Source organism: Rattus norvegicus, chromosome 15 (assembly GCF_021556685.1).
Source record: "Rattus norvegicus strain SHRSP/BbbUtx chromosome 15, alternate assembly SHRSP_T2T, whole genome shotgun sequence".
Taxonomy (NCBI): Eukaryota; Metazoa; Chordata; class Mammalia; order Rodentia; family Muridae; genus Rattus; species Rattus norvegicus.
In genome coordinates, this window is record NC_141548.1 from 104,245,001 (window position 1) to 104,263,325 (window position 18,325).

An 18,325-nucleotide genomic window follows, 5' to 3' on the forward strand; every position below is an offset into this window, starting at 1 on the left:
GCTCCTTGGCCATCTCCCTGTAGTTGGCTTTCATCTCTTCCTGGTACTCCAGCTGGTCCTCTTTAATCAGACGTTCGTTCACTGCCAAGGCTTGGCCACAAGCTTCCACGAATTGCCTGAGTGAGGTGAGAGCAGAGAAGGGCAAGTAGGAGGAGGTTGGTCCAGCTGGAACCGGAACTGAGCTGTGGTTTCGATCTGTAACACCCTCAGACATCCGTTGTGACGGAGGTTTCGGGGTAGGACCCAGTGGGAAGCCTGAAGGGTGCTGGCGGCATGCCAGTGAAGGGGGCCGTAGGGCTCAAGACCCTTCCTCGTTCTCCTCTGCTTCCTGGCTGCGACATGAGTGACTTTGCTACACACTCCTCACCACAGGCCCCAGACAATCTCAAACACTGTGAGCCCGAGTCAGCCTTTCCTCTTCATAAGCAAACTGCCTCAGCTGTTCATCTTAGTAACTTAAAGCTGACAACCATGGAGAACCAGGTAAGTTTCTTAAAGAGGAACTTCAGCGTGCTTTACCTGAAAACTTCCTTCAGCAGCTTCACCTTATTGTCAGGGTATCTCTTTGTGTTGGTGTCATCGAGGAAGGCTCGGGCGTATGCTAGCGGGCCAGCATTGACCTGGGGAAAGCGCAGAGGTTTGACACTGTGTTAAGAGGAAAATGGCGGGGTTGGGGATTTAGCTCAGTGGTAGAGCGCTTGCCTAGCAAGCGCAAGGCCCTGGGTTTGGTCCCCAGCTCCGAAAAAAAAAAAGAGGAAAATGGCTGCTGTTATTTATTTGTGCTGGTTGCCACAGAGTCCAAAGGGTGTTTAAGCGAGTCAGTCAGGATCACTGACTTTCATGTACATGAAGGCCAAGAAAAACAAACCATAAACTCAGTTCCATCATCATACCCTGCTCGATTGATCCCATCGCCTAAGCCATCCTCTGGGTCTTGTTCATTTTATGTAAGAGAGAGCCAGGGTAGGGAACGCACGCACGCACGCACGCACGCACGCACGCACGCACGCACGCACGCACGCACGCACGCACGCACGCACGCACGCACGCACTCAGATCTGAGCAACTAGGATGTGAAACAACAGAGCCCAGGTCTCCAAACCCATGAGGACGGTTCCTTCAAACAGGGTTTAAGACAGTGGGGTTTGTGTTACACTGTACTGACCTGGTGAATCTGGTGAGAAATGAAACATAGGGCAGTGTTTTTGTGTGTGCACGTATGAGTGTCCGTGTACATGTGTTTATGTGTAAGTTAGGGGTCAGACATGTCTTTATCACTCCACTTTTTTTTTTTTGAGCCAGATTCTCTTACTGAATAGATTAGATCTCCCAGACAGTGACTTGACTCTGCCTCCCTGGTGCTGGGATTACAGTGCTGGCAATCTGAACTCAGCCTGCACAGCAAGCAATTGACTGGCTGAGCCATATTCCCAGCTCCTACAGCCATGAAACAAAACCAAAGCATTGCTCATCTCACGGGACTGTGCAGGCAGCCAGGGCCAACCGTCCTCTGACTTGTGCTGAGTTGTGCTGGAGATCAAAGATTATCAACATTTGGCAATGTGGCATGGTGTCGCCAATTCTCTACCCGCCAACTAGAGTTCTCTGAAGTTGGAATTTATTCCACACAATTCAGAAATGAGGCTAGATCCTAGGATATGGAAGACAACATTCCGGGAGCCTCAGAGAGCTCAGGGGAGGACTGCCCAATCTCTTCTGGAGGGTCTGATGGGTTTAGCAAGGGAGGGAATCTGTTGGTGTGAAGCTCTGATCGTCATGTAGAACTGAGCAAGGGGACTTCGCAGCAGCTATGAGGAGACAGGGAGGCAGAAGCCAGGGTCAGATGCAAGGCCTCAGTGATGGAGTGCTAATTTTCCTTGGTGTCTGAATGTGGCAGCCTCTGCATCAGGCTGTGTGGAAATCAAGCTAATGGAGGACAACATAAAGACTATCTCATGTGTGGAAACAGACACGGAGAGGATGATTGCTGAGACTATGCAAAACATAATACAGTAAGGTCATGGAGTGCCATGCTAAAAAGCTAGGGAGAGTGAGAGTCACTGGAATACTGAAAGGAAAGAGCTAACTTTCTCTGGCCTCCACTCCATTACCCAGGTGGGCGCCGATGTGAACTTCCAGTCTTGTTTCAGCATGGGCTTCATTGTTCTGTAAGGTGACTGGGTATTTTAATAAACTCGAAGGTCATTGTCATATGGTACTGCATTCTTTACCCTCTAGAGAGTTCAAGCCCTCTGGCCCTGCCCCTTCACTGGTCTTCGAATAGAGGCTCCAAGTTCCCAGGTCAAGTCATCAGGAGACATTTTTAGCTACAGGAAAGGTGGCCTCTGGCTGTTGTACAATCATGTTGTTGCTAGAATGCTGATAATCCCTTTATAATAATCCCTTTGTCATTTAGGCTTATAGGACATGAGTGAGTGACTAAAAAATATCTACAAATACTTTAGTGGTCAATGACATTTGGTGAAGTACTAGCTCAAAACTCATGGCTCCTTCTGTGTACACCTGAAGAAGCAGAGACAAAAACTGACTGCAGAAACTGAGTCCCGGATGCTGAACTTACACAGTACATGTCTTTGTTTACAGTAGCCCTTGTAGACTACACTTGGACGAAACAACTATGAACTCCAGGGACACATGGAGGAACAGACAGGTGCTTGAATTCCTTATGTATGTATAAAGCTGGTCGCTTCAGGGAGCAGATTTAAAATTTGCCTATCATCTAGTTAACTGTCTAAAATAACTTTAAAAAGAGAACATTTCTTTCAGGTATATAGCTTGATAATTTTTCACATATGAACTTCATATGTGAAATTTCAACATATGAATCATTACAGGTGTCACCACATGTGCTAGGCATTTCTCTGAAAGGACAATCAATCAATCATCAATCAATAAGCCAATAAAACCACCAGTAGTGTCCCTGTCAAAATCCCAACAGTGTGACTGCCTGGAATCAGATCTGAAAAACGACACACCAACGGCCTACAGACAAGCCAACACAAGCGGGGACTTTTGCGAGGTCCAGCCCAGATGGAGAGCTACAGGCACTGAGAAAGGAAGGAAGACATCTTCTCTGGGGACGAGCCCCTGACAGGTCAGCCCTAAACACACACACACACACACACACACACACACACACACACACACACACACTGCTGAAGTCATTCTGTTTCGAGCGTGCGTGCGTGTGCTCGTGTATGTGTGTGTGTGTGTGTGTGTGTGTGCATGTGTGCATGTGTGTGTAATAGTTTAAAAACTGGGGATCCTGAATCTGAGGAGGAATGGAGGTCACAGGAGGAGCTGGGATGGACATGTAAATATAGTTTGATACATAAAATCCTCAAAAAGAACTTAAAAACGTTACCAGCACACTTAACTTGATTGGGCTAAATTAAAGTGAAGACCTTCTGATAACCAAAAAACAAACAAACAAACAAAAACCCAAAACTATGATGAGGGTGAAACTCAAGGTATTGGTTTCAGATACAATTTTCACAGAAACTGGAAGCCAGCGTTTATGGGAAAGCCGACTGCTACCCATCTTTCTTAGGCTTTAAGAGTATCTTGCCAACCAGGAATCAACATTCTCCACCTCACTGGAAAGCCAGGGTGCCAAGAAGAGTGAACTGTCTCAATAAGGCTACCAGGTTGTAGGCAGGATTGGGGGCAGGTAAGCCTACTGCTTCCTCTGATAATGGAAGATAAGACACCGGGGAAACCGGAAAGTGCCTGGTAAACCAGGCAGGTAGGACAGATCTGGCTGGTGTGAAGGGACTACAGCCTACGAGCTGAAGGGGGATCCTTCTACTGCAGGGGCTCTTCAGCTCACCTGGATGCTCACACTGCCCTGGACGCTCACACTGCCCTGGACGCTCACACTCACCTGGACGCTCACACTGCCCTGGACGCTCACACTCACCTGGACGCTCACACTGCCCTGGACGCTCACACTCACCTGGACGCTCACACTCACCTGGACGCTCACACTCACCTGGACGCTCACACTGCCCTGGACGCTCACACTGCCCTGGACGCTCACACTCACCTGGACGCTCACACTCACCTGGACGCTCACACTCACCTGGACGCTCACACTGCCCTGGACGCTCACACTCACCTGGACGCTCACACTCACCTGGACGCTCACACTGCCCTGGACGCTCATACTCACCTGGACGCTCACACTCACCTGGATGCTCACACTCACCTGGACGCTCACACTGCCCTGCAGTTTGAGCTGCAGTTTGATCATGTCCACTTCAGCTGAGGAACACAGCTGGTGGAGCTCGGCCACTTTCTTGCTCATTTCATCGATGGCCACCTCAATGGGGTTCAGGTCAGTGTGGTGCTGGTACATGACAGGGATCCGCTTCTTTACATAGGGGAAGCAGTGTATTGCTGCAGAGGAATGGGGACCCAGAGTCATGTCAGAGTCTACATGTCTTTCCTATTGCCGAGGGAAAATAATTAGCATGCCTATTTTACAGCTAAAAATACTCAGAAGCTGCCAATGTCCTATGCTAATACACTTTGGAGTTGGGATTCTCATTCTCTCTCTCTCTCTCTCTCTCTCTCTCTCTCTCTCTCTCTCTCTCTCTCTCTCTCCCCTTTAAACACTGTATGCTTACGGTCTTACTTACTTCTAGCTTTGCATGTATGGTTTGCTCTCATGTATGCCTGTGCACTGTGTGTGTGTTGCCCGCAGAGGCCAGGTGTTGTGAGCCACCCTGTGGGTGCTGGGAAACAAGCTCAGGTTTACTGCAAGAGCAGCGAGTGCAGTTAGCCACTGACCCATCTCTCGGGCCCTTTAATGTGTTTAATGATGGGTCGTATCATAAGGTAAACAGAATAGGCTACTTGCCATCTCTTGAAGTGTATCTGTGAAAAAAACAAACCTCTTTCATTACTCCTTGTTTATTTTCCGTAAGTGCCCTAACCCAGCTTGGAAGCTGTGAGATCCTTACAAAGAGGACCAGATGGCTTAGAAAACACTGACCAGTTTTGAGCAGACCAAGTAAAAAAGAAAGTGCCATAGATATCTTTGAGGAAATCCACTTTCCTCTGAAGAACGTTGAATCAGATGACAAATCTTTCAAAACCCTGAATACCAATGAAAAACAAAAACACAAGAATAAATTTCTAAGCAAAGCATTCATTTCAGGAACCAGCAAATCACAAATGCGGAGAACCACCGTTCCACCGGAAAGGTGTTTTAAAACTTCCAGTGGTAAGAAATAGAGAAATATTTACTGGTTCTCACACTGTTTTAATTTTTTTTTTTAATTAACTTGAGTATTTCTTATATACATTTCAAGTGTTATTCCCTTTCCCGGTTTCCGGGCAAACATCCCCCTCCCACTCCCCTTCCTTATGGGTGTTCCCCTCCCAACCCTCCCCCCATTGCCGCCCTCCCCCCAACAGTCTAGTTCACTGGGGGTTCAGTCTTAGCAGGACCCAGGGCTTCCCCTTCCACTGGTGCTCTTACTAGGATATTCATTGCTATCTATGAGGTCAGAGTCCAGGGTCAGTCCATGTATAGTCTTTAGGTAGTGGCTTAGTCCCTGGAAGCTCTGGTTGCTTGGCATTGTTGTACATATGGGGTCTCGAGCCCCTTCAAGCTCTTCCAGTTCTTTCTCTGATTCCTTCAACGGGGGTCCTATTCTCAGTTCAGTGGTTTGCTGCTGGCATTCGCCTCTGTATTTGCTGTATTCTGGCTGTGTCTCTCAGGAGCGATCTACATCTGGCTCCTGTCGGTCTGCACTTCTTTGCTTCATCCATCTTGTCTAATTGGGTGGCTGTATATGTATGGGCCACATGTGGGGCAGGCTCTGAATGGGTGTTCCTTCTGTGTCTGTTTTAATCTTTGCCTCTCTCTTCCCTGCCAAGGGTATTCTTGTTCCCCTTTTAAAGAAGGAGTGAAGCATTCACATTTTGATCATCCGTCTTGAGTTTCATCTGTTCTAGGCATCTAGGGTAATTCAAGCATTTGGGCTAATAGCCACTTATCAGTGAGTGCATACCATGTATGTCTTTCTGTGATTGGGTTAGCTCACTCAGGATGATATTTTCCAGTTCCAATCATTTGCCTACGAATTTCATAAAGCCGTTCTTTTTGATAGCTGAGTAATATTCCATTGTGTAGATGTACCACATTTTCTGTATCCATTCCTCTGTTGAAGGGCATCTGGGTTCTTTCCAGCTTCTGGCTATTATAAATAAGGCTGCGATGAACATAGTGGAGCACGTGTCTTTTTTATATGTTGGGGCATCTTTTGGGTATATGCCCAAGAGAGGTATAGCTGGATCCTCAGGCAGTTCAATGTCCAATTTTCTGAGGAACCTCCAGACTGATTTCCAGCATGGTTGTACCAGTCTGCAATCCCACCAACAATGAAGGAGTGTTCCTCTTTCTCCGCATCCTCGCCAGCATCTGCTGTCACCTGAGTTTTTGATCTTAGCCATTCTCACTGGTGTGAGGTGAAATCTCAGGGTTGTTTTGATTTGCATTTCCCTTATGACTAAAGATGTTGAACATTTCTTTAGGTGTTTCTCAGCCATTTGGCATTCCTCAGCTGTGAATTGTTTGTTTAGCTCTGAACCCCATTTTTTAATAGGGTTATTTGTCTCCCTGCGGTCTAACTTCTTGAGTTCTTTGTATATTTTGGATATAAGGCCTCTATCTGTTGTAGGATTGGTAAAGATCTTTTCCCAATCTGTTGGTTGCCGATTTGTCCTAACCACAGTGTCCTTTGCCTTACAGAAGCTTTGCAGTTTTATGAGATCCCATTTGTCGATTCTTGATCTTAGAGCATAAGCCATTGGTGTTTTGTTCAGGAAATTTTTTCCAGTGCCCATGTGTTCCAGATGCTTCCCTAGTTTTTCTTCTATTAGTTTGAGTGTGTCTGGTTTGATGTGGAGGTCCTTGATCCACTTGGACTTAAGCTTTGTACAGGGTGATAAGCATGGATCAATCTGCATTCTTCTACATGTTGACCTCCAGTTGAACCAGCACCATTTGCTGAAAATGCTATCTTTTTTCCATTGGATGGTTTTGGCACCTTTGTCAAAAATCAAGTGACCATAGGTGTGTGGGTTCATTTCTGGGTCTTCAATTCTATTCCATTGGTCTATCTGTCTGTCTCTGTACCAATACCATGCAGTTTTTTTTATCACTATTGCTCTGTAATACTGCTTGAGTTCAGGGATAGTGATTCCCCCTGAAGTCCTTTTATTGTTGAGGATAGTTTTAGCTATCCTGGGTTTTTTGTTATTCCAGATGAATTTGCAAATTGTTCTGTCTAACTCTTTGAAGAATTGGATTGGTATTTGGATGGGGATTGCATTGAATCTGTAGATCGCTTTTGGTAAAATGGCCATTTTTACTATATTAATCCTGCCAATCCATGAGCATGGGAGATCTTTCCATCTTCTGAGGTCTTCTTCAATTTCTTTCTTCAGTGTCTTGAAGTTCTTATTGTACAGATCTTTTACTTGCTTGGTTAAAGTCACACCGAGGTACTTTATATTATTTGGGTCTATTATGAAGGGTGTCGTTTCCCTAATTTCTTTCTCGGCTTGTTTCTCTTTTGTGTAGAGGAAGGCTACTGATTTATTTGAGTTAATTTTATACCCAGCCACTTTGCTGAAGTTATCAGCTTTAGTAGTTCTCTAGTGGAACTTTTGGGATCACTTAAATAAACTATCATATCATCTGCAAATAGTGATATTTTGACTTCTTTTCCGATCTGTATCCCCTTGACCTCCTTTTGTTGTCTGATTGCTCTGGCTAGAACTTCAAGAACTATATTGAATAAGTAGGGAGAGAGTGGGCAGTCTTGTCTAGTCCCTGATTTTAGTGGGATTGCTTCAAGTTTCTCTCCATTTAGTTTAATGTTAGCAACTGGTTTGCTGTATATGGCTTTTACTATGTTTAGGTATGGGCCTTGAATTCCTATTCTTTCCAGGACTTTTATCATGAAGGGGTGTTGAATTTTGTCAAATGCTTTCTCAGCATCTAATGAAATGATCATGTGGTTTTGTTCTTTCAGTTTGTTTATATAATGGATCACGTTGATGTTTTCCGTATATTAAACCATCCCTGCATGCCTGGGATGAAGCCTACTTGATCACGGTGGATGATTGTTTTGATGTGCTCTTGGATTCCGTTTGCCAGAATTTTATTGAGTATTTTTGCGTCAATATTCATAAGGGAAATTGGTCTGAAGTTCTCTTTCTTTGTTGGGTCTTTGTGTGGTTTAGGTATAAGAGTAATTGTGGCTTCATAGAAGGAATTCGGGAGTGATCCATCTGTTTCAATTTTGTGGAATAGTTTGGATAATATTGGTATGAGGTCTTCTATGAAGGTTTGATAGAATTCTGCACTAAACCCGTCTGGACCTGGGCTCTTTTTGGTTGGGAGACCTTTAATGACTGCTTCTATTTCCTTAGGAGTTATGGGGTTGTTTAACTGGTTTATCTGTTCCTGATTTAACTTCGGTACCTGGTATCTGTCTAGGAAATTGTCCATTTCCTGTAGATTTTCAAGTTTTGTTGAATATAGGCTTTTATAGTAAGATCTGATGATTTTTTGAATTTCCTCTGAATCTGTAGTTATGTCTCCCTTTTCATTTCTGATTTTGTTAATTTGGACACACTCTCTGTGTCCTCTCGTTAGTCTGGCTAAGGGTTTATCTATCTTGTTGATTTTCTCAAAGAACCAACTTTTGGTTCTGTTGATTCTTTCTATGGTCCTTTTTGTTTCTACTTGGTTGATTTCAGCTCTGAGTTTGATTATTTCCTGCCTTCTACTCCTCCTGGGTGTATTTGCTTCTTTTTGCGCTAGAGCTTTTAGGTGTGCTGTCAAGCTGCTGACATATGCTCTTTCCTGTTTCTTTCTGCAGGCACTCAGCGCTATGAGTTTTCCTCTTAGCACAGCTTTCATTGTGTCCCATAAGTTTGGGTATGTTGTACCTTCATTTTCATTAAATTCTAAAAAGTTTTTAATTTCTTTCTTTATTTCTTCCTTGACTAGGTTATCATTGAGTAGAGCATTGTTCAATTTCCACGTATATGTGGGCATTCTTCCCTTATTGTTATTGAAGACCAGTTTTAGGCCGTGGTGGTCTGATAGCATGCATGGGATTATTTCTATCTTTCTGTACCTGTTGAGGCCCGTTTTTTGACCAACTATATGGTCAATTTTGGAGAAAGTACCATGAGGAGCTGAGAAGAAGGTATATCCTTTTGCTTTAGGATAGAATGTTCTATAAATATCCGTTAAGTCCATTTGGCTTATGACTTCTCTTAGTCTGTCTACGTCTCTGTTTAATTTCTGTTTCCATGATCTGTCCATTGATGAGAGTGGGGTGTTGAAATCTCCCACTATTATTGTGTGAGGTGCAATGTGTGTTTTGAGCTTTATTAAGGTTTCTTTTACGTATGTAGGTGCCCTTGTATTTGGGGCATAGATATTTAGGATTGAGAGTTCATCTTGGTGGATTTTTCCTTTGATGAATATGAAGTGTCCTTCCTTATCTTTTTTGATGACTTTTAATTGAAAATTGATTTTATTTGATATTAGAATGGCTACTCCAGCTTGCTTCTTCTGACCATTTGCTTGGAAAGTTGTTTTCCAGCCTTTCACTCTGAGGTAGTGTCTGTCTTTGTCTCTGAGGTGTGTTTCCTGTAGGCAGCAGAATGCAGGGTCCTTGTTGCGTATCCAGTTTGTGAATCTATGTCTTTTTATTGGGGAGTTGAGGCCATTGATGTTGAGAGATATTAAGGAATAGTGATTATTGCTTCCTGTTATATTCATATTTGGATGTGAGGTTATGTTTGTGTGCTTTTCTTCTCTTTGTTTTGTTGCCAAGACGATTAGTTTCTTGCTTCTTCTAGGGTATAGCTTGCCTCCTTATGTTGGGCTTTACCATTTATTATCCTTTGTAGTGCTGGATTTGTAGAAAGATATTGTGTAAATTTGGTTTTGTCATGGAATATCTTGGTTTCTCCATCTATGTTAATTGAGAGTTTTGCAGGATACAGTAACCTGGGCTGGCATTTGTGTTCTCTTAGGGTCTGTATGACATCTGTCCAGGATCTTCTGGCCTTCATATTTTCTGGCGAAAAGTCTGGTGTGATTCTGATAGGTCTGCCTTTATATGTTACTTGACCTTTTTCCCTTACTGCTTTTAATATTCTTTCTTTATTTTGTGCGTTTGGTGTTTTGACTATTATGTGACGGGAGGTGTTTCTTTTCTGGTCCAATCTATTTGGAGTTCTGTAGGCTTCTTGTATGCCTATGGGTATCTCTTTTTTTAGGTTAGGGAAGTTTTCTTCTATGATTTTGTTGAAGATATTTACTGGTCCTTTGAGCTGGGAGTCTTCACTCTCTTCTATACCTATTATCCTTAGGTTTGATCTTCTCATTGAGTCCTGGATTTCCTGTATGTTTTGGACCAGTAGCTTTTTCTGCTTTACATTATCTTTGACAGTTGAGTCAATGATTTGTATGGAATCTTCTGCTCCTGAGAGTCTCTCTTCCATCTCTTGTATTCTGTTGGTGAAGCTTGTATCTACAGCTCCTTGTCTCTTCTTTTGGTTTTCTATATCCAGGGTTGTTTCCATGTGTTCTTTCTTGATTGCTTCTATTTCCATTTTTAATTCCTTCAACTGTTTGATTGTGTTTTCCTGGAATTCTTTCAGGGATTTTTGCGATTCCTCTCTGTAGGCTTCTACTTGTTTATTAATGTTTTCCTGTGTTTCTCTAAGGGAGTTCTTCACGTCTTTCTTGAAGTCCTCCAGCATCATGATCAAATATGATTTTGAAACTAGATCTTGCTTTTCTGGTGTGTCTGGATATTCCATGTTTATTTTGGTGGGAGAATTGGGCTCCGATGATGCCATGTACTCTTGGTTTCTGTCGCTTGGGTTCCTGCGCTTGCCTCTCGCCATCAGATTATCTCTAGTGTTACTTTGTTCTGCTTTTTCTGACAGTGGCTAGACTGTCCGATAAGCCTGTGTGTCAGGAGTGCTGTAGACCTGTTTTCCTGTTTTCTTTCAGCCAGTTATGGGGACAGAGTGTTCTGCTTTCGGGCATGTAGTTTTTCCTCTCTACAGGTCTTCAGCTGTTCCTGTGGGCCTGTGTCTTGAGTTCACCAGGCAGGTCACTTGCAGCAGAAAAGTTGGTCTTACCTGTGGTCCCGAGGCTCAAGTTTGCTCGCGGGGTGCTGCCCACGAGCTCTCTGTGGTGGCAGCAACCAGGAAGATCTGCGCCGCCCTTTCCGGGAGCTTCCGTGCACTAGGGTTCCAGATGGCGTTTGGTGTTTTCCTCTGGCGTCCGAGATGTGTGTGCAGAGTGCAGTCTCTTCTGGTTTCCCAGGCGTGTCTGCCTCTGTGAAGGTTTAGCTCTCCCTCCCACGGGATTTGGGTGCAGAGAACTCCTGTTTTTATTTTTAACAAGCTACCTGGCCATATCAACACTGAGCAGCTTAACAATGATCAATAATAATAATAATAATAATAATAATAATAATAATAATAATAATAAACAACAACATATAGTAGGAGGCTGGAGAGACAGCTCAGAGAAGAGGGCCTCCATGGCGCCTCACACCCATCTGTAATTCAGGTTCCAGGAGATCCCACACACTCTTCTGACCTCTTTAGGTACCAGGCGTGCACATGACACACATATATAGATACAGGCAAAGTACTCATACACGTCAAATAAACGAATAAACAAGTAAACTAATACACTGTGTTGATGCTGGGCTCCAATCCGAGGGTTGGCGTTTCTATTTTGTTGCAGGAGCATATGCAATACTTGTGTCTGCCACTAGACACACACATGGAAGCTGAAAGGTTTATTTTTCACTGTGTGCATGTGCAGGCGCACACACCACGGCATGTGTGTTCCTTTGTGCAGGTGAGGGCGAGGGACAACTCTTGGGAGTCAGTTCTCTCCTGCCACCCTGTGGGTTCCAGGGGTCAAACTGAGGTCATCGAGCCTACACAAAGGCTTCTTCTCACTGAACCGTCTTCCAGGACCTTACTTTATATTTTTGTTTCTGTGGGACAGGTTCTTACTTCAGAGCCCTGGCTGTCCTAGAACTCACTACACAGTCCAGGCTGGCTGTGGACTCACAGAGATCTGCTTCTAGAGTGCAGGGATTAAAGGCGTGCACCACTATAGCTAGTCCCCTTATTTTATTTTATTTTTAACAAGCAAAGAATGAGAGACATTACATTTGAAATGTTTAGTAGGATTGGGGATTTAGCTCAGTGGTAGAGCGCTTGCCTAGGAAGCGTAAGGCCCTGGGTTCGGTCCCCAGCTCCAAAAAAAAAAAAGAACAAAAAAAATGTTTAGTAAATGGCTAGGGAAAGTTTATTCAGGCCAGACTTATCATAGGGAAACGGGGCCAGCTGCCCATCCTCAGGGCCATCAGTGACTGGGCAAAGCTGGGAAGATGTCCTCAGTGGCCACATTCCAGTTTCAGAAACGTTTTTAGTTAGTCTAGAGATCTTTTCTGGAATTTCTTTTGTATCCTTGTGGATGCAATGGCTTTTATGTGGCAACAGAGGGACTGACAGATCCTCCTTGCACAAAGGCATCTCTCTCTCTCTCTCTCTCTCTTTCTCTCTCTCTCTCTCTCTTTACAAAAAGAACTGAACGTTGCACACTCGGCCAGGGAAGTGGTATTCTGACCTCAGCTGTCCTTGCATCTGACTGGTGAGGTAGTGCTATTACTTCACAGAGAAAGCCAACTCCAGGGTTGGTGTGCAAGGTGTCCATGATTGATCTGATCCCACTCAGGGTTAGGCCTGACTATTGCTTCTTAGATGGGAGCTAGACTTCAAGAGGTCACAAGCAGGATACTCTTCAGAGAAAACGCCCAGTGCCCTGCTATTCTTGCTGGCCTCACCCTGTCTCCTCTCCCTCACACACCCTGGCTCCAGCCTTTTATCCCCAGAGATACAGACATTCTGGCCACCCTCATCTCCCTCAAGTCTTGACTCAAATGCCACGTTCTCAATGAGATCCACCCCATCAAACTCGACGTTCCCAAACTCCTCAGCATCCATCAGCATGTGTGGCATGTTCTGACGCCCCATGTGACCTCTGCCACCTTCTCTTGCTGAGATGTGAGGGGCACAAGGGCATAGACCTCATTTTGGGGGAGCACACCTCACTGTGATGTGTGTCACTGCCTCAAAGACTATGTGGGAGAGCAAAGTGGCCCTGGAAGGCAGACAGACAAGCCACTGCGTAGTAATTATACACAGGTGCTGTGCACTGGTGCGCTGTGTGGCCCTTCAGGAAGACAGAGTCTGTTTCCAGTGTATGGCAGACAAAGATGAACAGAAGGTAGGCAGCAAACATGTCTCCGAGTTGAGTGGAGTAGGACTGAGAACTGAAAGATGTGGGAACACTAACTGGGAAGGAAGGAAGGAAGGAGAGGCAGGTCCAGAAACATCTACCCTGGGAGGGCAGGGAGGGGGCAACCACGAAGTGTTTTCAGATAACTGGACCTGTGCAGAAGGGTAAGCCTCCTGGGTGCAGAGGGCAGGGAAGGCCAGGGCTCCCCTACAATTTGCTGGGCCAAAGGTCAGGTTTACAGCAATACAGAGGAAGGACCCAGAGGCTTGGTAACAGGAAAGAAACTCTAGTTCAAAGTCTCCAATGTGGTATGTGTTTCTTTAAAGGTTGCTATGGGGTGTATATGCTACCAGTGACATATAAAAAAGTTTTGTCTAACTCTATACTCTGTCTTGGTTAACTATCCTTCCCACACTTTTAGGTATTTCAGCACAAACCTTGTACTTGTCTCTGGTTACACCATTGTCTCTGATTACACCATTGTCTATGGCTACACCACTGTCTCTGATTATACTATTGTCTCTGGCTATACTGTCTCTGGTTATACCAATGTCTCTGGCTGTCTGTGGCTACACTGTGTGTGGTTACACTGTCTCTGGCTACTGTGTCTCTGGTTACACTGTCTCTGACTACATTCTCTGGTTACACTGTGGCTACACTGTTTCTGGTTATACCGTATCTGACTATACTGTCTCTGGCTGTCTGTGGCTACACTGTGTGTGGTTATACTGTCTGTGGCTACAGTGTCTGTGGCTATACTGTGTGTGGTTACACTGTCTTTGGCTACAGTGTTTCTGGTTACACTGTCTCTGACTACACTGTTTCTGGCTATACTGTCTCTGGCTGTCTGTGGCTACACTATCTCTGGTGTGCTTCCCTTGTGCTCACTGTCAACCCCTAAAGTTAAAAGTTCAATGGTGGGTGAGATCTGGCCACCCAAAGCATACTCTTTCCCCTACTGTCTGTACTTAACAGGATATTTTAACACAATGAGAGGAAGGCACAGGGAGGTTTGGCAATCTCTCCAAGTTCACACAGTGAGACAGTGACTCAGGTCTGTAGGAGTCCCAGGTCAGGCACTTAACTTCCTCAGCCCTTAAGGTGTGGTGAGTGGCTATTCTCAGAACCAACATGGCTGTGTCTGTTGTATCTCTTTTGAAGCCAGCTACTCTTTGTCCTCTGTGGTGATAGAGAGCTCAGCTCACGTTCTTTATCTAATCTAAAATGGCTCAGTAACAAATGTGAATGAACCATAACCGGAAGAGCATGTGCCCAGAGAGAACAGCCTGTTATGAATCAAGATTCGTGATAAAAGTAAATGCCCAGCTCAGCGGTGAGCTCCCTTCCCCCAGCCCCAGCAGAAGTTCCCAGGTCTGAGCATGCACCTAGAGTCCCCTGGAGTGCTCGCAGACACAGGAGCTTGGGTACCATCCCTTATTTCTGATTCATCAGATTTAGGGGGTGGGGTGGGTAGAGCCTGAAAAATCTTTAGTTTAAATTCCCAGGGGCGGCTCCGGGATAAACTCTGAGAAATGCTGATTTAAAAACCCAAAGGTGAGGTTGTTATTGCTGTACAGATAGCACTGAAACTGGTAATCACAAGAACGTATCGTCTGGAAACAGTTTTCTTAGTTGGTAAGGATCTGGCACTCAGGTGCTCATTAGGGAAACCGAATGTGTGCTAGGAGAGGGCGAGCTCATCCTTGGGATGGCAGTGTGGCTAATGCATTGAAGAGTTTCTTAAATGTGGGAAACTTCATAAATGTAAGCTTCTTCATGTGTTTTAAAACCCTCACATAAATTGTAAAAAAAATGCTGTATGATGCTGCCTGAGTTTATTTTTAATTTTATTTTTACCTTGAGTATGTACAGGTGAGTGCACATGGACATGTGTGTATTTGTATGTATGTGGGTGTTTATGGGTGAGTATGTATGTGGGCACATCTGTACCTGACAAAGCCAGAACAGGACATGAGAACCAGGGGGGAGGGCACTACAGGCACTTGCCGCAGCCTGCTGTGGGTGCTGGGAACTGAACCTCTGGAAGAGTGGTAAACACTCTTAACTGCTGGGACATTTCTCTGCCCCATATCCTGAGTTTGCTTACTTTAATTTTTTAGGATTTATTTATCTTTACATTATGAGTCTTTTGTCTGCCTGTATGTCTGTGGACTTGGTGCCCAGTGCTGGAGAAAAGCAGAAGAGGGTGTCAGATACCCTCAGACTTCTGGGACTGGAGTTACAGATGTTTGTAAGTTCCCATGCAGGTGCTCTGGGAACTGAACTTGGGCCTTGTATAAGAACAGAAAGTGCTTTCAGCCACTGAGCCAGTGCCTTTGGTTTATTTTTGGTAACCACACATCCTTCTTCTGGAAGAGCTGTGTGCTTGGAGAGGAAGGCTCACCTGTCAGGATGGTCCGTCGCTTACACTGCTCCTCCACGCCACCCTGCCTCTTCCCAGTCTGGGTGAAGGGCATCTCGAACATGAAGCGCCGGATGTTGTGACATCGTTCAAACTCTGTTTTCCTCTCCTGTAACTCCTTTTCATCAAAGAACGGGGTCACATGGGTCACCTGGATGTAAGCAAACTTGGAATCCAGATCCTTCGGGTTGACCTTTAACCCAATAAGCAACAAGTCAGGTGCTGTCTCTGGGGATCTTCCCAGTCTAAACTTCTAACTAGAAAACATTTTGAGAAAAAATGTAGCAGGTATGTCTACCACCACGATCAACGCTGCTATACAGGATCAATTGCTGTATTTGTTTCGAGAAGATTCGTATACACGTACGTGCACATATGCACACACGAATGTGTGGAGACAGTTCTAAACTGATTTCTCCGTGTTAGGAAACATGGTAATGGGTTTCATTATAACAACTTCATCCATGTGTCAATTTATACCTTGCTTTTAGACTTTTATAAGCACACATATACCAGTATGTACGTATCATGCACGTATGCACACGTCAGAGTAAACACTACGCACCACAACATACCACCTGCTTTTTCCGTAAAAGTGAGAAAGAACATTTTTCTCTATAAACACAATGCACCATGGTACTAGACAACAATAATTCTGCGCGGGCCATCTAATTCCCTCAGACGTGTCTAGAAAGACAGAGTCTAACCAATGACGACACCTCACATTTAAGTAACTCTGGCTTTTTGTCCCTTGCTTCCCCTCTCCTCCCTTCCTTCCTTTCTTCCCATCGCCCCTCCCCACCCATCTTGCTTTCAACAGGGTTTCATGTAGCCCAGTGTGACTATGACCCCTATCCTGTGTCCACTTCCTAAGTGGTGGAAGGACAGTGCGAGTCACAGCACCAGCCTGGCCTCGTCACTCTTGAGTAACCTAGAATCCCCACTATTTCTTTCCATGACACCGAGGAAAACTGTGAGGAAACCCTGGGAGTTCTCTTGCTCAGGGTCTACCACCCTTCCCTGTCTTCGCCTGGATTTCTCTATTTTAATTTTTGTTCGTTTTATGTACTTTTATGTACTTGGCTAGGAAAAAAAAAGGTTTACTTAAAAAATAAGGATCAAATGTTAGGCCCTAAATTATTATTAACTGGTTGTCAGATCAAATGAGACGCCGACAGCTGCAGATGAATTCATTTAACACACGTGCAGATTAACCTAATTTACAATTAGATAGTAGCTTTCCTTTCTGGTTAACCCAGTACAGGAACAATTCTGAGATGGAGCTGTGAGAGTTGGTGGTCCTCTGGTACCTCACACGCGATGGGAAATTAAACAGGCATGTTGCACAGAGAGACAAAAATTGATTTCCATTAGCGAGACAAATCAATTCTGCACGTTTTAGTTGCATTTAACCCAGAGCAATAAAATGGCCATGGAAGCAATGGTGTGTGGAGTGTTCAGGGCAGCCAGACGCCTTCACTGCTCTGCACATGCTTAGAACAAGACAGAAAATGTCGGCATGAGAGTGTCTAGTGCCAAAGTTTAAAAAATTCATAGAGCTTTACCGCAATTGTACTTTCTATTTATGTTATTGTTTGTGCGTGTGCATGTGTATGCAGGTACATGTGTGCCATGGCACACGCATGTAGAGGTCACAGCACAGCTCTTTGGAGTTGGTTCTCTGCAGGAACCTCGTGGGATCCAGAGATTGCACTCTCAGGTCTGTGTGCAGGCTCTTCCACCCACTGAGCCTCTCCCTGGCTTCACCATCACGCAGTTGCATTTGACTCCATTAACGCAGACTGTCTTTAGCAAAATCAACTCAAAGGCAGAGAGAATGGGGCTTCCGCCTGGTTCTGGGTGTACCTCTCTACGCTTTGTGTCACGGCTGCTGGTATGTACAGGCTGCAGGAAGGGAGCACTGGTGACTGACAGGGCAAGAGGGTTCTACAACAGGGCAGTCCCATCGGGCCACACTGGAAATGGGCAGGGAGCAGAACGGGGAGCCTGGGTGAAGGGCTGAATGTGGAAGCTGCCTCTCTGCTTTCACAAGACTCTTCCGGAAGAAGCCTAACTGGACAAAGCAACTTGATCCATTTGGAACTTTTTGTTTTACTTTTTATTGTATGCATGTTTTGCCTTGCATGTCTCTCTGTTCACCACGTGTGTACCTGGTCTCTGTGAGGGTCAAAGAGGGCAAAGGGTTCTGCTGCCAGATGTGACAGGTACCCGGGGACTCCAGCAGCCGGGGACACTAAGAGGAAGACGATGAGTTCATGGCCAGCCTGACCTATGTAGCCAGACCTTTCCTGTCTTTAAAAACACAAAATCCAGCCGCGTGTTTCGTCTCTCCAACAATGAAAAGCTCCCTTCTTTCTAAGGGAGGAGTCCATAGCTCTTTATTCCTGAGTCCTCGGCTGGCCGCCCAGGGTCTAGCAGTGTGTTTTGGGGACAGGGTCCCCGAGAGCCCTCATTTTCCCCAGTCTTGTGCTCTGATAAGTAGGGAG

General features: G+C 45.0%; 1 protein-coding gene and 1 long non-coding RNA gene across 54 annotated transcripts in view; one reads left to right on the forward strand and one right to left on the reverse strand.

Moving 5' to 3' along the window:
* The window catches only part of Dock9 (dedicator of cytokinesis 9), a 264,999-nt gene that overhangs the window by 5,453 nt on the left and 241,221 nt on the right, over positions 1-18,325 (reverse strand). For all 51 annotated transcript variants that reach the window (NM_001105759.3, XM_087585062.1, XM_087585049.1 and 48 more), the window contains 4 exon segments: positions 1-116; positions 520-620; positions 4,229-4,419; positions 15,801-16,011. The exon segment at positions 1-116 is cut by the window's left edge and continues 23 nt beyond it. In NM_001105759.3, coding sequence (NP_001099229.2) covers positions 1-116; positions 520-620; positions 4,229-4,419; positions 15,801-16,011 — 619 coding nt within the window.
* The window catches only part of LOC120097092 (uncharacterized), a 35,187-nt gene continuing 17,035 nt past the window's right edge, over positions 174-18,325 (forward strand). For 2 of the 3 annotated variants that reach the window (XR_015639086.1, XR_015639087.1), the window contains exons 1-3: positions 174-483; positions 2,605-2,671; positions 2,856-3,115. This is a non-coding gene — a long non-coding RNA (uncharacterized LOC120097092). Of the gene's footprint in view, positions 484-2,604; positions 2,672-2,855; positions 3,116-5,182; positions 5,278-18,325 lie in introns of those variants that run through there. The other variant, XR_015639085.1, reaches the window with a different exon arrangement.